The sequence below is a fragment of the Embiotoca jacksoni genome, unplaced genomic scaffold (assembly GCF_022577435.1).
Source record: "Embiotoca jacksoni isolate LCO1_2020_lvr unplaced genomic scaffold, fEmbJac1.0.p SCAF_29, whole genome shotgun sequence".
Lineage (NCBI taxonomy): Eukaryota > Metazoa > Chordata > Actinopteri > Embiotocidae > Embiotoca > Embiotoca jacksoni.
Window position 1 is genome coordinate 1,440,908 of NW_027185380.1, and position 26,284 is coordinate 1,467,191.

The 26,284-nt window shown below is 42.3% G+C and overlaps 1 protein-coding gene across 6 annotated transcripts in view; it reads left to right on the forward strand.

The window, feature by feature from the left end:
- Positions 1–26,284, forward strand: part of sipa1l1 (signal-induced proliferation-associated 1 like 1) — a 74,933-nt gene that overhangs the window by 38,473 nt on the left and 10,176 nt on the right. For all 6 annotated transcript variants that reach the window (XM_069161848.1, XM_069161846.1, XM_069161851.1 and 3 more), the window contains 16 exons: positions 1,987–2,106; positions 2,457–3,991; positions 4,255–4,477; positions 4,828–4,958; positions 6,933–7,121; positions 7,921–8,095; positions 9,541–9,644; positions 10,329–10,486; positions 16,043–16,622; positions 18,612–18,710; positions 19,371–19,546; positions 19,848–20,135; positions 20,640–20,792; positions 21,453–21,586; positions 23,680–23,777; positions 24,350–24,873. In XM_069161848.1, coding sequence (XP_069017949.1) covers positions 2,585–3,991; positions 4,255–4,477; positions 4,828–4,958; positions 6,933–7,121; positions 7,921–8,095; positions 9,541–9,644; positions 10,329–10,486; positions 16,043–16,622; positions 18,612–18,710; positions 19,371–19,546; positions 19,848–20,135; positions 20,640–20,792; positions 21,453–21,586; positions 23,680–23,777; positions 24,350–24,873 — 4,439 coding nt within the window. In that variant the 5' untranslated portion in view covers positions 1,987–2,106; positions 2,457–2,584. The remainder of the gene's footprint in view (positions 1–1,986; positions 2,107–2,456; positions 3,992–4,254; positions 4,478–4,827; positions 4,959–6,932; positions 7,122–7,920; positions 8,096–9,540; positions 9,645–10,328; positions 10,487–16,042; positions 16,623–18,611; positions 18,711–19,370; positions 19,547–19,847; positions 20,136–20,639; positions 20,793–21,452; positions 21,587–23,679; positions 23,778–24,349; positions 24,874–26,284) is intronic.

Genomic DNA, 26,284 nt, shown 5'->3' on the forward strand with positions numbered 1-26,284 from the left:
GCTGTGAAACGGGAAAGACTTTGAGTTTTTACCCTTGAGTTTCTGCCTGTTATACATCAAACACTTTTGTGTTTAGAGCCAAACTGAAGCCCAGCCTGGGTTGTCATGCTTCTCAAACAGGCCCATCTGTACAATTCATAAACAGCATTTGTGAATAGAGGAGCTACTGTAGTGCCAGCACTACTGTTCTCAGGGCTGCAAGGCAGTACAAGATACTCAGATCTTCGTTGAATGGTTAGCTAGACAATATTATGAAACATATTTTCTCAGTTTCTACTGAGAATTGATCCATGGGTAGTTTTGGTTTTATAAGACCTTTGGGAAATTCCTGACAAAATCCCAAAGTATGGTAATTATTGGCATCTCCTTGTGCCACTTAAAGTATCACAGATTTCATTAAAAAAAAAAAGTGAACAACAGTCTTGCCCCCTAAAACAATGCCCTCATTTCTCTGTTTAATCCACGAACAGGGTGGAGGTAATTCTATTAAAACTGCTCAAAACGAGGTCCGTGGGAAGGCAAGGAATCAATAGCCCTATTCTTTTTCTGTCTCTCACTCACACGTACACACACTCGCTTATGGAAACATGCACTGTACAAGACTCCTTATCTCCATGGTGATACAGAGTGTAGTCTGGAAGAGAGAGATGTTGCATCATTATGGACAAACCAGTAGATAAGCACATGCTCAGGAAAACTCCTCCACAGCTCCTTCATCAGGGGTTGATCAAACTTTGTCACTTTTTTTCACTGACTAATTGAGATGCACACTCATAACTGAGGTGTACACGTATGGAAATGTCAATTTTTGTAGCTACAAAATCTGCAGTACATTTCATTAATCTTCTGAGCCCTTAAGGGCAAATCCACATTGTGTTGGAGGTCTTTATTTATCCAAGGATCACCTTAAACACCTCTGAGCTAACAACAGTATTATGGTTTCCTTTTGAACTTTTTCTAAAGTTAAGATACTTACAACTGAGTTGTTAAATAACAATGGTCGCATTAAATGCTGCAGAGCCCCTAAATATTTTTTACTTTAAGACCTTGGTATAAATCAAGCTAATAAATAACTGAATCATACGATTCCCGGATGCCGCCTCTAACATTGTTTTGTTTGACCTTTGCTGCCTGTTAAATGCCCATTTCTTATAAACTTCCCCTGCTTACTGTTTTTTGACAAACGCTTATCAAATTGTTGCTTCGATGGCATCACAAGAGTTATATTGGGCAAAGTTCTCTCAAAGTGTAAAGGCCAGTTCCGACCTTAAGATTGGCAATGAGATGATTTGTAACTTTCAACTATTCGCAATTTACCAGTCCGCAATATTCAGAAATCTGCCAGTTTACACCAAACCAATTAGGCGAGCCGGTGTAACCTCTTCTCAGTAACGACTCTCTGTAATTCTGTTTTAACTGATGGCTTTCCAGGCTTCTCTGTCGTTGGACATAATCGGTAGCATCTTAAAACATGAATGAGGATAGAGGATAGGTGACGCCCTCAGCTGGCAATAGTGGAGTTGAGATGGGCCCGTTCATACTGCTGGAACTTTTCCCTGTAACGTTGTAAAATGGTTTTGTTTTGTATTGTAAATCCTTGGTCTGAACTGGGCTAAATACTCCCAATGACTAGCAAATTGATCTTTATGTGTGCAAATAAGTGGGCTGGTTATCAGGAATCTAATCTGTGACCCTGCTGTAAAATTAGATAGTCTCTCAAAGCTTGTCCCTTTACTGGATATCAAATATAGCAACATTTTGATTGTTGGTTCTCCTCATTTGTCACTGTTATGAGCATGAGATTACAGGTCTCTTTGTTCCAACTTTCTTCATTATTATACCCTTCGCAGAATCTGAAATTACAGTAAGATTTATGACTGCAGAACGTGTGATGCTGGAAGTAACTTCATTTCTCTGATTCCTCTTCTGTTTCCTTCTGTTTTTTCTTTCTGTCTGTCCTCCTGCTCTCTGTGCTGTTGTTTACAGTTGCTGGACTCAAGATTGAACGAATTCTCATGATTCTGATGAAGACTGCTTTTTAGGCATTTCAGGTGTAAAAATTCCCAATTCAGACATTTCTTTTCCTTGAGCTTCAGCTCTGCAGAGGTACAGCATCTCTACCTTGTCATTTTGAAAATATAAAAATAATATAAATTGAATGCCTTGAACCTAGTGTTGTATAATTACACTATTGATAGCAGAGTTTAATTTTCTATGTACACTGTATTTTATCCTTTTACTGCTCAGTGTGCTCAGTGTTTATAAAAGTTCAAAACCAGCCATATTTGCAACTGCTCATAAGCCTTTGGGTGTTGATGCAATTATACAAACTTCCTGTAATTCTTGCTATTCATTTTTTTAATTATTGGAGATGACTGGTTAAAGTCTATTGTTGACTATTGATTGTTTAATATTTAGTTGAATTTATTGTTTCTTTCCCTTTGCTCTTATTGCAGCACCAAATGTGTCCGTGAGCCTCTCTCATCACTTCACTCATTGGGCATCATGTTGACCCAAATCTAAACCCATCAGTACCCCATCCTTACCTTTCCCTTCCATCTCCCCTCCCCACACCCTCTCCGTCATGACCAGTCTGAAGCGTTCGCAGACAGAGCGCTCGGTCGGGGGCTCAGTACCGGCTACAGATGAGTTCTATACCCGTCGCCTGCGACTGCCCAATGGAGGGGCGCCACCACCTCGCAGCGAGAGTGCCCACATCTCCTCTTCCACAACCACTGGCACCAACCCTGGTGTCCCCAAGATGGGGGTTCGGGCTCGTGTGGCTGACTGGCCCCCAAGGAAAGACGGGGGAGGAGGGGGTATTTGGCATATCACGGTGGAAACGGACTCTCCCAGCTCTACCAACACCACCAGCTCCTCGGGATCAGGAAGTGGAGATAGAGAAAGACTTGGAGGAGGTGGAGGAATTGGTGGTAGTGGTAGTGGTGGCAGTGGAGGAGGAGGGGTGTCTGCCGTCACAGCCCACAGCAATCTGTCAGCCAAGTTGGGCCACCTGATTAGCCCTCAGGACTCATCCATGCTGCGCAACATCCACAACACGCTAAAGAACAAGATGCATATCAAGGGGAAGGACAACCGCTTCCTGTCTCCTGATGGCTATCAAGGTTCACCTCGCAAAGGCATGAGACGCATCCGCCAGCGCAGTAACAGTGATATAACAATCAGTGAGCTGGATGGGGACGGAAATGAGGGCTGGTCCTTTTCTGGATGGACACCCATGCACCGGGAGTATGGAAGCACTTCATCAATAGACAAACATGGGGTGTCAGGAGAGAGCTTCTTTGACATGCTGAAAGGATACCAATCCTCTGAGGCACCCGATCAGCGAAGCCCAGCTCCAGAGAGGCTAACAGAACTCCTTACTGTGGCTCCCATTAAACAGGCTGCCCTGGACCTGCCAGATGGACCTTTAGGTCCAACCAGAGGTAGTCCTGCCAGTCGACTGAAGGAACGAGAGAAGCACTTGAAGAGAAGGTCAAAGTCAGAAACAGGCGGAGAGTCAATATTCCGTAAGCTACGTAGTGTGAAGGTGGAGGGTGACACATCTAGGGCTGGCTCCGATGTTGAGGATGGAGGAAAGGGGGATGAGAATGGGCCACCTCCCAAACCCTGGTTGTGTCAAAAAGGCTTTTCCCATTTTGATGTCCAGTCTTTACTTTTTGACCTCAATGAGGCAATCCATAGTCGGCAATCTGGGGCCAAACGCAAGAACACCACAACCGGTGCCTCTGCAGCTGCTGCGGCCTCTGCTTCGGCCACATCCTCCCTCTCCTCCAATCAGAGTGGGGTGTATGGGTCACCTTGTGGCTCACAAGAGGAGCTAAGCAAGGAGGGGACAGGAGGAGGACACGGTTCCAACCCTGCCATGGACCCTGGTGACGATAAGAGCAACGATTTGGTTCTCAGCTGCCCTTGTTTCAGGAATGAGATCGGTGGAGAAGGTGAGAGGAACATCTCTCCTGCTAAACAGGTAGGTGAAGGAATAGTATGCTTAGATTGTTTTGAAAATACATGTAAAGATGTGTTTTAATTTCTGGAAAAAAATAGCTGGCCTGTACTATTTTCATCTTAAAACTGCAGTCTGCACAATGAAGTTCTGAATATCTGGTGACAAAAGAGATTGAAAATTGCTCAAATTTAGTACTGCATATTGAATTAATGAACTGAAATCTAAACGCGATGATATGGATGAGAGCTTGCTTGCTTTACTTTTCTTTGTCATCTGTCTTTCAGCAGGGCAGCATAGGTAGTGGTGGGAGCTCAAGCAGTTCCTCCAGCAGTACAGAGGAAGGCCCTTTGGATGCCACCCTTTCTACTCATTTTACCAATGCTGGTGTGGCTGTGTTGGAGGCTCCCAAGGATGGGCCAAGTCAACATACGGACAGATCCAAACGCTACGTTGTGGAACATGTTGACCTTGGCGCCTATTACTACCGAAAGTACTTCTATCTCAGAGGTAAGGAAATGTAATAGTTTGGGCTTTTTCAATTGCTCTGGTGTGGAAGTTATACGCCTTCCAGTAAATCTTGTTGACTATGTTGTTAGAGAAAATGCCATTTATAGTGCAGAGTCAAGTCCTTTAGACAGTGTGTACAATCTCTAGTATTCATGCAAATATTGACTTTTGCATTTCACAAGGAATAAAAGACATAAGTGTAATTTTTTCTGTCAGGGCATCCTCTCCTTATTATAATAGTATAGACACTATAATTTCCCAAGAAAAACAACCTTTCTGTTTTTTTTTTTCCCCCCTTTACTTTCCTGTCATCATTTTATGCCTCAAATCCCACTCCTCCTCCCACCTAGAACACTGGAACTATCTCGGGGTAGACGAGAACCTGGGCCCAGTGGCGGTGAGTCTGAGGAGGGAGAAGTTGGATGAACACAAAGACCATGGCCAGCAGTACAACTACAGGGTCATCTTCAGAACCAGTGAGGTAAATTGAAATGAACACATTCACTCTATATTTACATTTATTGTGTTGTGTGATAACTGATCTATTCCTTTCCCATATTTGTAGCTGTTCCCTTTGTGAATTTTCATGTTCACAAATATGCCAATGTTTAGTACACTCTGTACTGAGTGATGCTACTGAGAATCTATAATGAGTTCAGATTGTGTGGGAGTTAACATATAGAATCTGCACCCTGCCTCGCTCATTGAAAAAGCCAGTTGGGGGGAGACATTATAAAAGCTTCAGCTCAAGGTTGTCGGATCCAGCTCAAGATGCTGCTGCCCCCACTCCTTAACACCACCTCAAATTATTGCATGTTTGATCTCATTTTTAATGTATTCCGAGAATTGTTTATTCACAATGCTCAATCTGTGGTGTCTCAGTGAGAGGAAATCTTTTGAGAATCCCTGTAGCCCTTGTTGCCATCTTTTGCAATAGACACACTAGAGCTAGAGATCCATGTCCTCATTCCCTGCGCTGAACGCCCACCCACCATCTTTGTCAGCCTTCATCTGTGAAGGACTGAGCTGTGCCATTTCACAGCTAAATGAGACTAAAATAGCACCAAAGGTATTTGAGTGAAGAAGGTAAAGCGTTGCTCTTATATTAACGCGCACCATGAGTAATAGCCCCTCCAATCTCTTGGGATGACGCACGACCCGCTGTGCTATGTTTTCCTCTATTTTCTTTACATCTCCTGCTTCCCTGTTTCCCCTCTGCTATCTTCAGAGCAGGGCGCTTTGCAGGTATAGATATATGCGTGCGTCTGTGTAGGAGTGCGTGGGATGCACTCATGTTGGAGACAAAAGTCCAGTGTCCACTGAGGACTGCTGTCCTTTACTACTGTCCTCTCTTGACTTAAGAGTGCCTCTCTTTTATAGTTTATTTAATACTGAGTGTGCTGGCACCAACACTGGACCTACCGAACGCTCCATGAAGACACCAAAAACACAGACACTTAGAAGTGCCATGGGACCACTGTGGACAACCAGCTGTGTTTATTTGTTGATGATAGATATTCAGGTCCTGAACTTTCTACAGTGCACTGATTTATTCATGGGTGTCCTCCTTGTTTTACTCTGAAGTCTAAGAGTCTTCATTGTGAAAACTGCAGCAGCAAGACCTACAAACATTCTTGTATTCCCCCTTAGCCAGACAGTTTTCCACATTTTATTTTCCCTGTACCAGCAGAGAAAATGTGTCTAGTGGAATTATATATATATATATATTTTTTATAGCAATGTGCCTTTATTATGATAAATCTTTGAGAAAACCTCTCTGATTCTTCAAATTGAATTTAATTGCGCAGATCTTTAAACCTTATCTCTACCATTTCCCCAAATAGACTTTGTTCTTCTGATGGCTGGCCAGCTAGTTTGCAGTTATTGTTGCTGGTATCAGGGATATTAAAGAACCAGTGCACTACACAAAGTACAGAAAAGGAAGCTGTAACATTCAGAACCAAGAATAGAATTATTGAAGCCGCAAAACCCCGTCCACTTTCTGTTTTGCGGTTTTTTCCCCCCAGTCAATCGAACTGCGGCTTGTTTTGATGATGAGAGGGGGGGTTGAAGAGCATTGCTGATTCTAAAAGAGGAGTTATTTTTGTTGATAAAGCAGGTTTGGTTTGGAAAGGTTTACTCTTCACGTTAATCCCTTTAGCAGAACTGTTATTGAGTACCTTGATTATGGAAAAATCATGCAAAATCTGCAAATATTGCTGCATTTGCATTAATTCTTCCAAGACTATCAGACCAAAACAATGCAGGTCAGCAAAATATAATAAACTCTGGCAGAGAATGACTTAGTCAACAGTACGAGGGGTAGATTTTTTTTTTTTACAGTCTAATATTGTAATACTTTCAGTTGGTGAATTAATTCCCATGTAGTACTTTTTGCCCTCATCTGTGTGTACCTGTTTCCTTGTTCTCTTTCCATTGAATGGACTGTCTCCAGCTGAATACTCTGCGTGGTTCCATCCTGGAAGATGCAGTACCTTCCACATCCAAACACGGTCTAGGTCGAGGCCTGCCCCTCAAAGAAGTGCTGGAGTACCTCGTGCCTGAGCTCAATGTTCACTGCTTGCGCCTGGCACTCAACACGCCGAAGGTCACTGAGCAGCTGATGAAGCTGGACGAGCAGGGGGTAAGGAGACGTAGTGAGCAAATTTAGAGGTTTGATTGTGGGTTAAGTTGGGCTGGATGAATTTGCATTGATTAATTCCTTTGATTAGCCACAAATGATGAACTGCTGTTCATTTAGTAAAAAGACAATTTTATTCAGACCTTTTCTCCTCATTAAAACTCACCAAAAGTATAATCCATTCAGGTTAATCAGTCTTTGAGCCAAAGAAGTTTCCTTGCCATTTAACCTGTACTGAAGACCAAGGAGAGCAAACAATTTTCATTTAGTGCTTTATGAATCATTTGTGTGGGTGTTTTTCCACAAAGGGGATGTCTCATTGTGGGACCGAAATCTTTACTATTTATTTATTTTGCTTTATTTGTCTATTTACGCCCACGGACTGTGTTGTGAAATTTATGCAGAGAAACCACGTGCGCACACACACACGCACGCACACACACACACACACACACACACACACACACACACACACACACACACACACACACACACACACACACACACACACACACACACGCACGCACATATCCCAACCTTAACAAAAAAAAGAAAAACACAAAACAAGCTCTTTGATACTTATGCTCCCTGATACATCATCAAAACCTGAACCTCTGAAAATGTCAACTTGATTTCTTGGGAAAATGGCACCATAATCACTGCAGAACAACCCAAGGTTACACTTAAAATGCCAACATGAGCTCTGCCTAAAATGTCAACATGGTTGCTCAGACTCGATTTCTGCACGGTAATACAGCCGTGCCTCTCCTTTTCAATGGAACAATCTGTGTTCTCTCTGCAGCTGAGTTTCCAGAGGAAGGTGGGGGTGATGTACTGCATGGCGGGCCAGAGCAGTGAAGAGGAAATGTACAACAACGAAGGGGCGGGTCCCGCGCTGGAGGAGTTCCTCCATCTGCTGGGCGAGAGGGTTCGACTCAAAGGCTTCACCAAGTATCGAGCTCAGCTGGACACCAAGAGTACGTACATGTACAGAAAGTACAAGATGACCAAGAAAACCCTTCAGAAGGTGTCACACGGACACTGAAACTGATAATGCAGATTGACGCACACTAAGAAGGTGTTGGCATCGATTAAAGGAGCCTCGAGTTCAGTCGCTCAGCATGCATTTGATGGATTAGAGGTCATCATCCCTTTCACATAATGTGAATACACATCAATGCCTCATCTAGTATTCATTCTAGAATAATCACTGATTTTTCTGGACTAATATCAGAAAGATATTTATCGTTATATGTGAAGATAACATATCGGCAAAATATCACAGGAATAAATAATAGTAAAATCAAAGTATTATTCTGTGTGTTTTACAGCCACAAATCCAGCAATCGTTGAGAAAGATAAGAATAGTTGACAAGAAAAATAGTCCATTCTTTTCTTATGCACAGTACGAGTATTTAATACATGCTCTCCTTAACAAGACTAAAATCCTACAATTTTCATTAGGATAAGGACGTGCAATACGAAAAGCGAAACGAGGTGATAAATTGAAATAAATTGTGTAAGGACTGCCCTTACACAATTTATTTTTTATATTTGGTTTTATTTTATCATGTTGCACTGAGCACTGGCAATTCTCACTTCAAAATGTCAAATTGCATGGAGATGATACAAATATGTTGTTTGAAATACCTCATCTTTGGCAATTACTGCTCCGTTCTGCCTTTTGTGAAGCTCATTCTCAGTCCACTTAAACTCCTCTGGCCTCCTTTTGCTACCTCTTTGTTACTTTTCCAAGCTTGTGTTTGATATTTGACTTTCCATATTATCCTCACTTTGTCATCGCCCAAGATGCTCTGCGAGACAACAGCTGTCCGAGCCACATTTTTTGCAGGACATGCAATACAACTCTCAGCAACCCCTAGGAAATTAAATACAGAATGCAGAGACGCTCCCTATTGGAGGAGTGTAATTAATCGAGGCAATCTAACTAGGTTAAGTACTACTTTTTAAACACCTTGTGACTATTTTGTTCTCTGAATAGACTGTGGAGGTGGTTATTAATATGGAGTGGCTCTCTTTAGTACCAGAGCCTGTTAAGAGTTCAGGGAGCACCGAGCCATCTGATCAGCATTTGCTCCAAAGAAACAATAAAGATGATAATTGGTTATGATGCATTGAAATGTTTTAGTGAGCTAATAAGCCGAGCATTCTAGTTTATTGTTTTTTATTCATACATTTTATATACGATTTTATTCAAAAAGCTACAATTTTAGGATGCTTTCACAGTGCCAATAGTTTTGCCAAATATTCTTGATAATAGTTTTTTTCAAAATCTGAATGTGAACCAAGAACTCACCTGAAGATCGATAATCGCAGGATAATGCTATGATTTAAGATACTGTAGTTTTCTTTTCCGTATTTAAAAGTACGAGAAATTCACATATACTTTTATCGTCCTCAGCTGACTCGACGGGCACCCACTCGTTGTACACCACTCACAAGGATTATGAGATCATGTTCCATGTGTCCACCATGTTGCCCTACACACCCAACAATAAGCAGCAGGTATGTTCATTTAAGGTCTCTCAGTTTGAACACCCTGAAGTCTCCACAAGCAAGTTGCAGCTTTTCATCATACAAAAAAAATGATCAGCTATGTGAGATTGTCAAAAAACAAAAAAACACCACATTTTTAGAGTTTACATGATTCCATTTCAAAACGCCACTTCAGCAACTGAGGTGTCTGAATCTGACTGTCAAGCTAATGTTAATGTAATGCTATGTCAGTGACCTAAGCACAGAAAACCTTAATTTCAAAAATATTTAAATGATTACAACTACTTTATACACCATTGTATATATATATATCTATATATATATATATATATATACATATATATGTATATATATATGTATATGTATGTATGTATGTAATAACTGTCATTTATAATAAAATACATTTTTAATTACACTATTTTGGACTTGAGCCAGTTGGACAGCAAATGTTCGGCCTTTCAGCGCCGTTCTTGTGTCCCATCATGTGGAGCTTCACGTACCAGTTTTGGAATCACTGGTTTGAACAATGCGATTGATTAATTTGTGAGTTTGTGCGGGATGTCTTGGATTTCTTAAGACATATGAATAAAATTATGGTTCCAGCATTATTTTAATTTGTTTGCATTGTCTAGATATCTAATTCAACATCTCATCTAACTCCCATTTCTGCTGCTGTTCTTGAACTTTTTCCAGTTGCTGCGGAAGCGTCATATTGGGAATGATATCGTCACGATTGTGTTCCAGGAACCCGGAGCTCTCCCTTTCACCCCCAAAAACATTCGCTCACACTTTCAGCATGTCTTTGTGATTGTGCGGGCACATAACCCTTGTTCCGAAAACAGCTCCTACAGGTGAGATTCAATTGTACGCTACAGGCATTTTTTTAAGAGACTGCATTATAATGTGCTGTATGAAGCCCTAACAAGGTCAGGCTACTAAAGCAAAAAACAGTAACTAAAAACAGAATGAATGAATACCAGCTAACTAGACACAATAGTCAGCTGAAAGCTTTGGAGAGCCCCACACAGCTGAATTGAATGACTAATGTAGAGTTTCTTTGTGGTGTTAAAATACAATTTGAAAGAACTAGAATTATGAGGTTGCAGTTGTACGCCTCCGCCAACCAGAGAAGTTACAGTTTACATCCATTTTAGTCCAGACTCATAGTATATGTAACGAAGACTTATTTGGTAATTAAATCTGATTATGCGTTGGGACTTTTGTTACTGTCGTGTTACTTTCCACAGTCGTTACCAAAAGCTGGTAGGTCGTGTCATAATCATATTCAGGCCAGTGTGGTCGGTGCACTAAGTGTTTAGATAAAATCTGCTTTAAGCACTTTTGTCATACTTATGATATGTACATAACTAAATCCTCCTGAATCACTTTCCATCACCGCTGAAACAATAATGCTCTCGTCTGTTGCTCAGAGAGTTGGACAGCTCTCATTACCTCTGCAGCACCGGCACTCTGTCATGGAGTAGGCTGAGAGTGGCGAGAGCCCTCTCTACAGCTCACAATTTATTACCACGTTGTCAGAGATGTGTAATGTGAAATACAATGTACCAGCCTGAAGTCAGTTTTTAGAAAGAATTAGCATTCAGTCTTTCTTCTTATTTCCTGTTAAAACTGTTCAGCTGTGAAGGACATTGAATTCCGTTTATTTCTGCCTTTGTCTTGTTATCTAGTTTTCTGTCATTCTCTCTTATCTTGCGCTCTATGACTCTTCCTCCCTCTTCCACTAATGGCTGTCTTAATTGCTGTCTGAGCACATTGTGTGAGGTCTTAATTGTTCCCCATGGGGCTACTTCGTTACTGAGCAACAACACACACACACACACACACACACACACACACACACACACACACACACACACACACACGTGAACAAAGAGACCTTCAATCGCCTGATTATGGAGAAAATACTATGTATTGTGCGCTTTCTGTGATTCACAAATGTGAATCCAATTTTCTGAAGAGAAATTGAATTTTACACACTATAAAAAGAGGTGAAACATCAGCCTTCAGAAGTAAATTATGATTCATAGTCACCACAGGAAAATTGGCTGAGTCACAAAGTATTAAGATGACCTAAATGCTTGGAAGCTTTGGTTTGTTTCTTCTTGTTTTGAGAGGATGTGTACATACATACGAGAGTAAACAAAAAAACAACAACCTTCGCTCAGCTATTAGTGGTAAGAAGACCTGAAAGGAGGGCACGCTCAGTCTTCTGGGTTCACCTGCTTCCACCTGTTTTAAAGCATTTTTGTAATACAAAAAAAAAGGAAAAAAATTTAAGAGTTGCATTAGTGGATTTTTGGTGGTCAGAAATGAACACATGCCCAGTAAAGTGAGTTTGCAGTTGTTGTTAATTTACCCCAATTGTTTGTTGTAAACAAGGCTGTGTTTTCTAACTGCTCTAATGCCGTTAGTATCTCCTATAGTTAACTGTAATTGCCTGTTCATCCCGAACTACTTTGAAAACCACTCTCGAATAATGATGTCCTAGTGGCCGTAGTCCAAACTCATGTTGATATGAGAACTATTGAACTTACCTTTAGACATTACAGCCCTCTAAAAGAGACCCTGTGCAGTGGAGTCAAACAGATGCTGCTTTTCCATAAAGGAATTTATTGACATCATCACTGTATTGAAAAACTTAGGTAATTGGGAGTTAATCTCCAGATAAGCGAATAATGCAACAAGAAATAAATATCTTAGGGGATAAATATTTGCATATATGCAGTAAAAATAGATGCCAAAAGCAGTTCTTTCTTTCCTGTTCATCACATTTAGAAGTGTAAATACCATTGAGACTATTAGACTAGACAAGCGTGCATCGTACAGCAGAGACTGTATGCCTTTGCTGAGCTCATCTCCCAAACATGTTTTTATTGGTGTGAAAACTCTCGTCTGTACACAGGATATTTCTTGCCCGATTATAAATTTTTTGTATTATGATAACTTCATGTGACGTCCTTAGGGTGCACATTAATCTTGTCTGTGCAGTCTGCTGTAAACTGCCAGCATAGTTTTTTTGTGTGGTTTTTTTACATTTTCTGAAACACATCTTTTCATGTGTTGTAGCCAAAATAGCCACTTTACAAATTGAACTCTAAATACTAAGTAACATGAATGGCTTTGATGCTTTAAGGACTAGTTGTCACAAGTAGACAAAAACAATGTATACTGTATGTACCTTCACCACATCTCACACACACACTCACTCACTCACTCACTCACTCACTCACTCACACACACACACACACACACACACACACACACACACACACACACACACACACACACACACACACACACACACACACACACACCTCTATGCCTCCCACTCCATCAGTTATTGACATGTTCTCTTTCTTGGCCCGGCTCAGTGGGCAGCAGGTCGTGGATACTGGAAGAGCAGAGCTGCCCACACACTGGATATTTATAAGACCACAAATCACTGAAACCACAGGAATGCGCTCTTTCATTTCTCCTGCCAAACCTCCTGCCACGAGGATCACACAGCCCAGCACAGCAATCCCCACCGTAGTACATTTTCCTCTCTCTTGTTATTCTCACCCACTTTTCTCGTTCGTTATCCCCTCTTTTTCTTTTTTTTCATTCATTCTTTTTTATGCGCTCTCTGTCTTGTTCTCGGGCTGTCGTTCCTCCACCTTCATCTCGCCATCACTTTTCCTCTGTCCTGTGTGAGTCACAGGTCTTTGGTTGACTGACTCACAGGTGTTTGAGATCAGTACAAGTGCTTTTAGAGTCCCAGCGTAATGCATTGAGTGATGTTTGTAGTGATGGAGAAGAATAAGAATAAAAGGTCACATTTTATTTTAATCATTTGTTCTGCCTGCTTATAACCACTTTAGCTGCTTCTCTCCAAAATACCCCGCGTGATTAATTTGTCATCCACAGAAATGCTGGCAAATATAGCCATGTTGCTCTGTCAGTTTCTTGTGCATGAGCTGTCAGTCAAAACTGAGACTGATTATATGTTAGTAACAGTCTTTTTCTAAGTGCTGCCAGGCGAACTACTTTGACATCCTGTTTTTAGAAGTTGTAGTTTTCAGGGAGAGATGTTTCGATGCAATTCAACTTCAAATATAGGTAAAAGAACGGCGGAGAAGCTTTAACGTCAATCTGCTCAGTTGAGTTCACTCAGACTAACTATTAGTACTCACTGCGTGAAGTATCTGGTGCACTTCGTGTTGATTTTAAATCCCTAAATACAAAACCTTATCAGAGTTTTGAACACTTTCAAATTGCAAGGACAAAACGCTCCACTTTTCCACCACTCGTCTTCAATATGACACCGCGCTCCCTTCATTGGAAAATTCCCAAAGTCCTGATCGCTTCACAATGTACTGTATATCAAAATAAACAGCAGAACATACCCTTTCTGATGAGACCCGTTGTTTCTCTGTACAACAAAACATTTTCAGTTAATCCCATTTCGAAATCAGGCCACTCGGAGTCATTCATCACATTTATTTTCTGTCAGGCACTAAACACATATTTTTACAAATTGCTAAGTCATAGAAACACGGTTCAGATGTTGCCAGACTCTAGACAATCTCCTCTACACAATTTCTAAAAAGATATCTCTACTGACAATATTTTATGGTGAGATACATGAAAAAACATGATATAATTTCATAAAACAACATTTGTTTGCTTGAAATAAAGGCTAAAATAAAACATTTCTAAAGATTATGAAGTTAAATGATAAAAGATCTGAATAGCCTAGACTGCCCTGAACAAAACAAGATATTGCATGAATGGTTAGCCCCCATAATGACCAAGATATGAGCTTAAAAGTGAAGGTTGTGAAATTACCCTGAAAATAGCCTCCGGTTCAAAGGGTTAACATGTGTGTATGTCCTGCTACACTCTCCTGTAGATGTACACCCACTACCTTCTTCTTCCCTGCTTCCTCTTTCTCCCTTTAAAAGTGCAGCACATATCACAGGATGGAAATGCAAGCAACATTTTGACACACTTTCACCTCTGAGGGTTTTCCCAGCATTCATTTGTCAGCACTGTAACCTAAAAGCCTGTGGGCTCGCCCTCCGAGGCGAAAAAAAAAAAGTGCGACCTCTTTTACCTCAGTCTACCACAAACAAGGAAAGGTGGGAAATGAGGTGTCAACAATTTGACGGTTAGTATAATTGAACACCACACGTCTCTGGTGAGGACCGGATGTCCCTGTGGTATGTTTAGAAACTATGTGGGTGACACAGGTATTGCTTATTAGACAAAGCGATTAATCCCGGTGTCAACATGTGTCCCGAGGCATGTCAGCAGAGAAGTATGTGGGATGAGGGCTCCGACTTCCAGTGCCGCTTTTGTCAGCTAGCAATTATCACCTGTGAGAGGATCTGTGATTGAGCTCAGTTGGTCATGAGAAGGTTGGGACCAGGTCAGGTGACCCGAGTACAAACATAGATCTCTATAGAGTATATAAAAGGTCATTTCAGAGCACTGTTAGTGACCTTTTTTTGTCAACTGTGGCAGTCTGTTTGTATAACTTTATAGAAAAATTTATTTTCTTTTTTTCTTTCCAGTAAGCAATCATTTTTCTATCTTTTCAGAGTCTTCCAGTCAGTCTTCTCTCAGTCTGGGTTTTCCAGGGTTTTAGGCAGGAGATTTGCAATAGCAGTCTCCCCTCATCCTCTTCTTCTCTCCTCGCTCTCCATGGCTGCTCAGCTGAGTTCCTGACATACCAGACAGGGCGAGCGGCCTCAGATGGTCATTCCAGGGGCTTAGTAAAAGGAAAAATGAGACGAGGAAAGGAAAGGGAGGGTGGAGAGTGGGGAAAACAACAAGACAAAGGCGGCAAATGCACGTCTTCTCCACGCAAATGGAAATAATAACACTTGCAGTTAGACATTTAACTCTGCTCGGGCAACAAATATCTAATTAGTAATAAAATAAACTAATAAAGTAGATAGTATAGAAACCAAAGATTGTTTTACTATAAGGCTGAGACTAGGATTGCCTCCTTTACCACTTCACTGTAAATGGTTTTGTCTTTGTTCTGGAATAATACAACTTTTTTTTTCAGTGTCGCCATGCTTGAATGAGCAAACAGCATGAAGCTGTATTACTAACATTAGCTCCATTGCAGCACATGCCAGCACTATTTAAAAAACATTTTTTTTTTTACTTTGAATCCTTCATGACATAAAGACTTCAAACTTTAGATGTGACATGTTGAGTTGATTTACTGCATAATAAAACTCTAAATCTCAGACACAGAATCTATGATGTCTGATCAAACCTTTCTCTCTAAATTGGCTAAATTGTTTGCCAATACTGGAACAATTGATTTGTTCTTCTCTCCCAATTAGGCTTCCTTTTAATTTCTCTTCCCGGTCTTCTTCCCTTCCTCACAGCGTGGCGGTCACTCGCTCCAAAGACGTGCCCTCTTTCGGCCCCCCTATCCCAGAGGGTGTGACGTTCCCCAAGTCATCTGTTTTCCGGGACTTCCTGCTGGCCAAGGTCATCAATGCAGAAAACGCTGCCCACAAATCCCAAAAGTTCCGCGCCATGGCCACCCGAACACGGCAGGAGTATCTGCGCGACCTGGCTGAGCGCCACACCACCAGCACGCCGATCGACCCCTCTGGAAAGTTCCCTTTCATCTCACTGGCCCACAAGAAGAAGGAGAAGAGTCGGCCGTACGGAGGGGCGGAGCTGCGCAGCCTCGGGGCCGTGACCTGGCCGGTCCACGCTGAGGATCATGGGAACGGAGGGGAGCTGGAGGGCCTCCTGGCCCTTTCCAATGACTTTCTAATCCTGTTGGACCAGGAGGCCAAGGCTGTGGTGTTCAACTGTGCTACGAAGGATGTGATTGGCTGGACTCTCAGCAGCCCTGCGTCTTTAAGGATTTTCTACGAGCGCGGTGACAGTTTGTCTCTGAGGAGTATCAGTAATAATACAGAGGATTTCAAAGAGGTGGTCAAACGTCTAGAGGTCAGAACACACACACACACACACACACACACACACACACACACTATTACATTACATATGTGGTTAGACTGATGTTTCTGGGCTCAACATGCTTCGATAATGAAATTAGAAACCGGCTCTCCTTTGTAATGAACTTAGAAAGTAGTTATTTGCTACATTTTCACAATTACATTTGTGATGGTCATCCGTTGGTCTTTTGCCCTCTGCTGACGTAGCTGAAGACAAGGCAACGACATTTTATCAATCAAATCAGGTCGGTTAGTGCCATGTTCATTCGTCAAGAGAATTTTCATTTCTAGTTTGAGTGTCAACAAGAATAATTTCTGGTCTTTGTTACACAATACATGCCACTATATGCTCATGCTGAAAAATTACACTCCTTGAGGTTGATGTAAATCTCGGAGTAAGACCAGACCATATCCAAGGATGACAAATATTCATTCACATAAAGAGCAGAAACGTACTGAGGATTTAAATCAATAGAAAATGCTGCTGGCTGCCATTAAACATGTACCTGGCCCACTCAGTCTCCTACTAGTCAGCGTGTGCTGTCAGCGTGCCAGAATGACAATATTTCTATTTCTACATGACAAAGCTGCTGTCTCATTACTGATCTCCGCTTATTGAGGGAGTTTCAGAAACACCTCTGGTCAACATACTCCTAATGGCTCATACACCTACACATACAGTGAAGTGATGCTAGTTCGTTCTTAGCTGTTTCCATGGAAACTGGATTGGAATAAGGTGTTTTCTTATGTAATCATCAGTGCTTTAGAATATATTCATTTCCCCAGCATCTCCCTACCTTCAAACTGTGTGTGTGTGTGTGTGTGTGTGGGTATGTGTGTGTGTGTGTGTCTGTGTGATGATTTTTTTTTTTCATCATGTGTTTATGTAACCTGAGTCCACCATCTTTGATTTGCACGCAAACGTATTTGACCAAGCACTTGTCGTGATTTGGCTCAGATCTCAAAAGTTGCTTGCGGGTTGCATTAATGCATCTGGTGTTAATCTTCAATCAGTCGGACTACCTCGGTGGCAGAGTGAGGAAGAGAAGTGGCCTTGAGATGCTTGCTTTTTTATCATCTCTCTCCACTCACAGACCATTTTTTTTTTACTCTCTTGTTTGCTATTTGTTGTCTCTTTTCTTCTTCCGCTCTTTTCCTCTGCCGTGCACACATTCAGAAACGTCAGAGAGCGCAATATCAATTCCTATCAGGTGCCAGTCTGCAGCATGATTTATTCACGCCTCCCAGTGATGTTCGACTTCTACAGAGCTTTAGCTAACAGCCTGTTCAGGCAGAGAAAGGCAAGGATGCATCAGAAGAGAAAGAGAGAGAGAGGGACGGATAGTCGGGAAAGAGGATTGTTTTTTTTACCAGACTTGTTATCCACTCATTGGTTGCCCTTTGTAGTTTGATAGGTGATACAGGTTGTTCCTACTTAAAAGTTAATCTGTTTTCAACTTCTCTGCCTCACTCCCTGTGAAAAGGAGGCGTGACCGCTTTGCAGCACTCCCTCACCAGGAGTCACGTCCTTCCATGAAAAAAAACCACAGAAGTTATCAAGAACTTCTTCCTAAGCGACGCATATTTGTGTTAACACTGCCTCAAGTGTCACCGCAAGAGACAAACCTCCTTTCATTTCTGTCATTCGTCATTTGTGAGGTGTACTTTTTATGTTGAAGCACTAAACCATCTTTATTTATGCCCATAAATCCCCTAGGGATCACTTAAGTTGTAAATCTCTTCAATTTAAAGAAAGCATGTGACCATTGGCACTGAAAGTATTTACACATACACAGATGAACACACTTGGGAGTTGAGATAATCTCATTTATTGTCTTGAGTTTCCTGTCTTGAGTTTTCTTTTTGGGGATAAATTGATTCTCCACATAAAATAGACCTCGACCTGTTGGGTTCTCTTTTTTTCCTGTCACTTTATTTCTCACCTGTACTTTGTGCGTCTCTCTGCTCTCCCCATGTGCAGTTACTCACTAAGGGCTGTGAGACATCAGAGATGACGCTGCGTCGGAATGGCCTGGGGCAGCTCGGCTTCCACGTGAATTATGAAGGCATCGTGGCTGAGGTACCTGTCTATATATAGCTTAAATGTTCGCTGGAAAATATGCTCGGAAACGGTGAAGAACACGTGTTTACATATCACATCTGGATATGATTAGTTCCTATTCTGGAGCGTTCGAGTGTTTACTGATGATGAAGGGACACTGGGGAGATAATTTTCCTCACAATGTACCATCTTGTTGCTGTGTGCAACAGATGCATTTCATATTAACCAAATTGAGGTTTAAATGGGTCTCTATTTACTGTGAAAATGATCATTTTAGCAAAATGATGAAGCTAAATGTCAATTTCATTTACAACCACATTTTCTGTCCTTCCTCCGTTTTAATCAGAAATGTGTGGTATATGCAACCATCCAATTTCAGGCCCATGGAAGAAAGCTCTGCAAAAAAGCTATAACTCATTTCGGTCACATGACCTCATCATGCAAGTTTATAGCAGTATTTTGTTCATGTTCTGCATGGTCTTGGCTCATGTGCTGTAGTTTTACTTTATATATATATATATATATATCCATATATATATATATATATATATATATCCAGTAACATGAAAAGCCAAGTTGTTAATTTTTTTTTTTTATTTCATTGGGCACTTATTTATGCATTTTTTTTTTTCCAACAGAGATAACTAAATGAAAACGATGACACTGTGTTTTTCCCAGGTGGAGCCGTACGGCTACGCTTGGCAGGCAGGACTGCGGCAGGGAAGCCGCTTGGTAGAAATCTGTAAAGTAGCCGTAGCAACTCTGACTCATGAGCAGATGATTGACCTCCTGCGGACCTCGGTGACGGTGCGGGTTGTTATCATCCCACCACATGATGATGCCACTCCACGCAGGTAGGTGGGAGGGGGTAGTTATGTGTGTGTAGAGTGTACATGTTTCAGTTAATTGTCAATGTTCACTAGCTGTTTTTGAATATATTAATTTGGAGAAACAGTGATTTTATACCTGAGATGCAGTAGTTCATCTGGAGAGGCCAAAATAAATGCTAGAGCACTCTTTGCTTTACTTTTGTTATTGGGTATTTAAAATGCTACAAATCCCAAATCTTGTGGCAGAACTTTTTCAATTCCTTTCAGAAGAAAGAAAAGGTATGCGAACACTCATTTACATATTTAAACTAACTCGCCTCTGCAGGGGCTGCTCGGAGCTCTACCGGATGCCCGTGTCAGAATACAAGAGCAGCAGCAGCGACAGTGGCTCCTTCGAGTACAAGTTCCCCTTCCGCAGCAACAACAACAAGTGGCAGAGGACCTCGAGCAGTCCTCAGCAGTCGCTGACCGCCTCGCCGCAGCCGCACACCCCCAACCGGGCCATCAGCCTGGGCAGCTCGGTGGGAAAGACCCTGTCGGCGGAGAGGCTGGAGAGGGGCGGCGTCATCCCACGCAGCGTTAGCAGCGACGGCCGACCTCTGGACACCAAGAGGTTAGAGCCTGTTCGATTTTCAAATATGGATCACTGGGATACTGTTTTTATATTCGGGGAGGGTGGGACAGATTTTTTCTAAAGAGATGTTTTTTGAAGGCCAGAAGTTTCAGCAGCTGTTGAACTCATCACCGAGCCATTACCATTAACGAGTTAGTGGTTTTTTTTTTCATATGAAATAATCATTATTTGCAACTTTCTTTAAATTTTAAACACTCTGGTGAAATGAAACCAAAATTGTTTTATTGCAGATTATGAAAGTGAGTGTGTCGACAAAGGGCATAAAACAGAGCCAGTGGTTATGTAGCTGATTTTGAAGCAGAGGTTTTTTAAGTATTCATTTTGATTTTTTCATCCTGACTGTGGGAACTGGAGCCACAAAGTAGCGATCAATTAAATTTCCCCTGAACTTCGCACATTTATCTTCTGAGATGCTTTGTTTTGTTTATTTCATGTCTGTAGTTCGCCACGTACAGATAAATTCTGTGTTTGTTTGTGTACCAGGATGTCTCCAGGCAGTGAGAGCTACAGCTTGGCCTCCTCCCTGGCGTTAGGTCGTTCCCCTCACAACCGCAGCTCTCCCAGCAACCTGTCTTGTTCCAGCGACACATCTGGAAGCTCTACTCACTGGAGAAGTCAGAAGTCCATGCCCGAGCAGTAAGGAAGACGGAGGGGCGGGGGGTGAGGAGGGTGGAGGGGTGGGGTGTTTAAGAATGAATCATATCAAAAAGACCTCAATGAATTTCCCCTAAGTATTACTAAAAACTTTTATGCTGCCCTGAGGTGCTTACTTTGTGATGTCATTTTTCATATCTTTTCTTTCTGTTATTATTAATGATAGAAAAGCCATCGTGAATGTATGATCAGGAGTTTGATCAGGTTTTTATCAGTTTTCATCTTCAGAAGGCATAAAATATGTCTCGCGTTAAGAAAAAGCAAATTGACATACATCTTTCGAGACTCTTTTATGGTCTAATTTACATTTAAGAAGCCCAGTGAGTTGAATTACTTGAATTTATAATTAATTTTTTTTTTTTTTTTTAATAAAAGTTGGCTTGAAATGTATTTATTTTACAGTTGTAACAGTGTTTGTCGTTAATAGAGGAGAATGAGGTGTTCATATTTGTGTCTTTGTCTCCAGTAATCTAATTGACAGAACTCCTTTTTTTATTTGTAACGTCCACCCACTACAGCCTCTGGGAAAACAGGTTATGTTTGTAGCTCTTCCTTTTAAATCAGCTCGTTGTGTCTTTTGCACTGATTTAAAAAAAGCAAAGTATGATTTCTAATTTCACGCTCATTCACTCATTTGCTAAGGTTTGCAAGCAGCCGGCACTCTCCGATGTCGTCGGAGAGACGAGAGGTGGTCGGAGAGGGTGGGTCCAGTGGCAAGTCCACTCCCAATTGGTCGAGGATGGAGGAAGGGGGAGGAGCCGAACGAGGGTCAACAGGTAGATACAGTATAGTTTATAATATATCTTTTGATAAATAGTGGCGTTAATACGGTATACCTGGTAAACGGCTGGAAAGGTGGATTCTGATGTAAATGTGTTTACTCATGCTGCCTGTGTTGTTATATGTGTATACGAATGAACATGTTTTATTTATGAAAAGAATGTGAGGCCAGTTGACTTCTGAATAGCAAAGCGGGAAGAGACAGATCAGGAAATAAATCATCCATATTTATCTGTGCTGCTAAATCCTTTGAAATGACAGGTATTTTGAAGAGTGTGTGTGTGTGTGTGTGTGTGTGTGTGTGTGTGTGTGTGTGTGTGCGCGCGCGTTTCCTCATCTGCCAGTTCTTGCAGCCGCTTTTTCCCCCTCTGCTGAGATTTCAACTCCGACAGCAGCCACACCATCAACAGCACTTCCCTTCCTCTTCTTCCTCCCCCCTCTCCTCTTCTCCTTCCACCTCCTTCTCCTCTTCTAGCTGTGAATTATATTGTCTTCACAGACAGCATCTTAATGTCTCTGCAAACAAAATGGTAGAAAACATAATGAGACAAACAGAACAAGGGAGAATTATTGAATTGGGGCGGTAAAAGGTGGAATTCAAACAGTGATCTCTGACAATAAATGTCTTTTTCTCTGCAGCTTTCCTTTCTGTTCTCTGAGGTTTAATAAAGGAGGAAGAGAGGAGAAACAGGAGAAATCCCTTTCTTCCTGTCAACACAGTTGGCCAACCTAGTCATTGTGTGCCCTTCCTTCCCTCCCTCCCTCCAGTCTGTTCCTCATTCTCCGCTGCTGTTTATGTTTGCCTCTCATTCATCTTTTTATTCTCCCGTACGTTCCCTTTCATTTGATTGAGAGTCGTCTCCCATGCACTGTTTTTTAAGGTTTCTTCTTCTTATTCCAGCTCGGTTTCTGAAAGCCACAAAGGCTTCATTTTTCCTTTCCCGCTCCTCTGACTCCCAGCAGGAAGTTGCTTCGGTTGATTGTCGACCAGCCTGGTTTCAGCCGTGTCCTCAACCTGTTCCTGACCGCCGCGATCACAGTTAAATGCCCCAGTCTTTCATTTTGTGGTTGTTTGTAGCACTTATGTCGTTACTGGTCAGGGCGGAACAATGCGGACCGGGCCAGCTCGGCCCAAGTCAGCCAAGTATCCCGGCCTGCACTGTCCACTCTGCTGCCGCTGTGGTTTAGGGCTCTGTCCTTTCCTCTTCCTCCCTTTTTTTTACCCCTTGACCCGCTCGTCTTCAGCAATGATGATGTGGCCACTCTCTGTCCAGAAATAACACAAGTCATGCAGAGGGCAGGATACTCGGTTGTGCTCCTACTTTTTGTCTCTCATTCTCTAACGCACACAAACAGGACATTAACGTACCCCTCAGACTACTACTTATAGTAGTCATATGATTAATTTATGCTATTTTAATTTACTTTTCTATACTTTTTCTATGTAAACAATACACTATATGTTGTGACATATACTGCATACATGTGCACGGGAACTCAAACAAGCCGGCCAGCACTCACGCAATCATTTCTAATTAGTGCAGAGAGCCCTGTGGGCTGCGGCACAACTATGCAGAGTAATGAATATTTTAAGTGAGATAGAATCTACATTTCTAGATTCACCCCAGCAGATGTTATGATACCCCCCTCCGCCCCCGCTTTAGCTTGCACTCTCATGGTGCCGTGGTCATTAGCTGCCTACTCTGTATGTCTCGTTGCATAACATCTAGACAATTACACAATAGTCCCATTTATACCCCGTGTTTTTGCTGCAGGACACATACGCACATTCCCTCATGCAGCACAGCTTGCCCAGAACAAACAAAGCCAGCAGGGTGCGTCTGGGGACAAAATTTGTATTTGATGTGTGGTACTTTTGATGGCAAACAAAATCTGGGTTTTTTTGTTCATGGGCATGGCAGACGCAGAATGGAAGCACGAATGTTGTAATAGCAAAATGTACATACAGGAGCGGAGAGAAGAACAACTTCTCTGTCGAATCATTAGCAGGTCATCTGTCTGGGCCGCCGGGTCTGTGCATGTGTTTGTCACCAACTCACAGCTATGTGCAATGGTCTATTTATTGCAGAGGCCCCGGCCTCCAAGTCTGGTCAAGGCTACTCGGGAGCTCCCCGCATCCAGAGGCAGGAGCAGGTCATCCACCTGTCCCCGAAGAAGGGCAGCCAGGTCAGGCTTTACATGCGTCTTGTGACATGTTCTTCTGCCATCGGATGACTTTACATCCTGCTTTGTATGAAAAAAATAACAACCTATTTGTAGGCCTACACAACTGAGTTATTAGCACATATCACAGGGGCGTGTGCATTGAGTGTGTGAGTCCCTGGTTTGGGCTCCTGAACACATTTACTTTCCATGGGGCTCTAAGCACAGTTGTTTTCAATTTGCTGAGTCATCGTGTCCCACAAACATAGTTTTGATATGGTCAGATTCTGGATAATCTCCTCTACACAACTTTAATAAGATATCTCTGCTGACAATATTTTATGGTGAAATACATGTAAAAACAAAACAATTTAATACAATTTTTTTTTTGTATTTTCCTTGATATGAAGGCTAATATAAGAAAATCTCTTAATTGTTATCAAAATGACCCTGAAAGAAGCCTGGGGTTCAAAGAATTAATCATGTTGGTCCCCAGATTACGTATTCTTTGCTGCATAATTGCTGTTTTTTCTACCATGGAAACCCTCCTCAACTGTCTTCCCCTCGCTCCTATGTGTTTCTGTTTGTTCTGTCAGTCGGACGGCCCGTACTCCGGTCACTCCAGCAGCAACACCCTGTCCAGCACAGCGTCCAGCGGCGGCCACAGCGACGGCGACAAATGGTACGAGCTTGGTGCGGGCGGAGGCTCCAGCGGCGACCAGGGCGAGTCGGAACCCAACGGCCTGGGAGGAGGAGGCTACCTGCAGGGCACCTCGGCCGACAGCGGCATCGACACCAGCTCTTACGGAGCCCCTCACCACGCCCACCCCCACTCTCATCACGGCAGCACCACCTCGCTGCTGGCCCCCGGCGCGAGCAGGGAGAACAGGGAGAACAGGGAGAGCAGGGAGAGCAGGGAGAACAGGGAGCGGTTGGCGTCTCCGTGGCACAGTCCGACCGAGGGAGGCCGCAGGATGCTGGAGAGGTCGCCCGCTGCCGCCGAGTCTCCCGGCCTTCCAGAAGGGAGGAGCATGGACGCGACGGGTCGAAGCCCGCCGACTCACCTCCTCGTTAGAGACAGCAGCACTTACAGTCTGAGTGAAGCTGGATCCCACTCAAGGTCTGTCTCTCTGTAATTGGTATTGTGTTTAGAAGTTGGTGTGTATCCATGCAAAACTCTTATCTACAGTTTACAACTTTATGCTTTAAAGCAATGATTCCAGACTTGCGGGGTGAGACGGGGCCACCGAAGGAGCTGCAAGATAAATCTGAGGGGTTTTTGATAGGATTAACAAATTAAGACAGAAGAAGAAAAACATTTCGGCTGTGTGTGTTATTTAGACTTTTCTCAAAGCCTCGCTCCTTTGTGGAAAATCCTGGACGGTTAAAGCTCTTCAGAAGTCTAAGAAAAACAAATCTGAGAAGGCAATTCCCTCTTTGATCGAACTGCTCGCAGCTCATAAACATAAGTGACCTATAATGACTTCAGCATTTCTCACCAAAATGCTTAGCGCTCGTCCTTGAGGCCTAAGAAACGTAAACCTCGCCAAGTTCTTTTTTTTTTATCAGAACGCGTCTTACTCATCTGAGAGAACAATTGTACCCTCCGAGAAACATGATCCTGCCTGAAGCCGAGGTACCACAGCATCTGAGGCAGATGACAAACACAATCAGTCTACTGTGTTTGAAATTAAAACATTTGTGCAGCCCACTTATTTTGCTCTTCTTGCCGCTTCTCACTGCTTTTAACCGACTTAATGCTTAAACAGCTGTCACTGTTGCCTTGATGCGACAAGTGGTCGACCACTAGCACAGCATCACATCCTTAAATATACTGGAAAACGTTTCAAATTCAATTAACAGAGAATGATAATGAATAACGATAATCTTTTTTTTTTTTTTTTTTGGAATAAAAGTTTCATTTGAACTAATTTCAGTTTTATTTTTTCAATTTGACCAAATCCATTCGGGAATTTGTCTTCTGAGTATTTGCCTGACCTCTGCTGCATGTATCCAATTCTCATTACTCGAACCAATATTTCTTCACCCGAGAAGAACACACAGCAGACAACCTCCCTCTCAGCAGAGCCTTTTTATGGAAACCGAGCATAAAGAGTAATTTTTACTCCCTCTTATCTTTCCACATTGGGCCTCAGGAAATCTGGAACACGTGTCCAACTTTTCATAGCTGAGCTGCCGTCTGGAGCTGAGAGCAACTCCAGTGGCCCGCTCCTTCCTGTTTGAGCAAATCTTAATTCACCGTTCCAGATAGAGTTACAGTTCACGACCTGGGCATCATGTGTCCAGCGTTTCAGCTGCATTTATATTCTGTCACAGTGGTGGAGGGAGAAATAAGAGCGGATCACAGCGAGCTTGCCAAGACTGGTTTGACTGCAGGTGATACTTTGATATCGTTTCCTGTCTGTAATTGAATGAATGTCCTCCCTGGAAATTCCTTCATGAAAGAATGTTACACTATTAAGCTTTTTACTTATGCTCGACCAAGACTAAAATAGCTTTTTTTAAGCTGT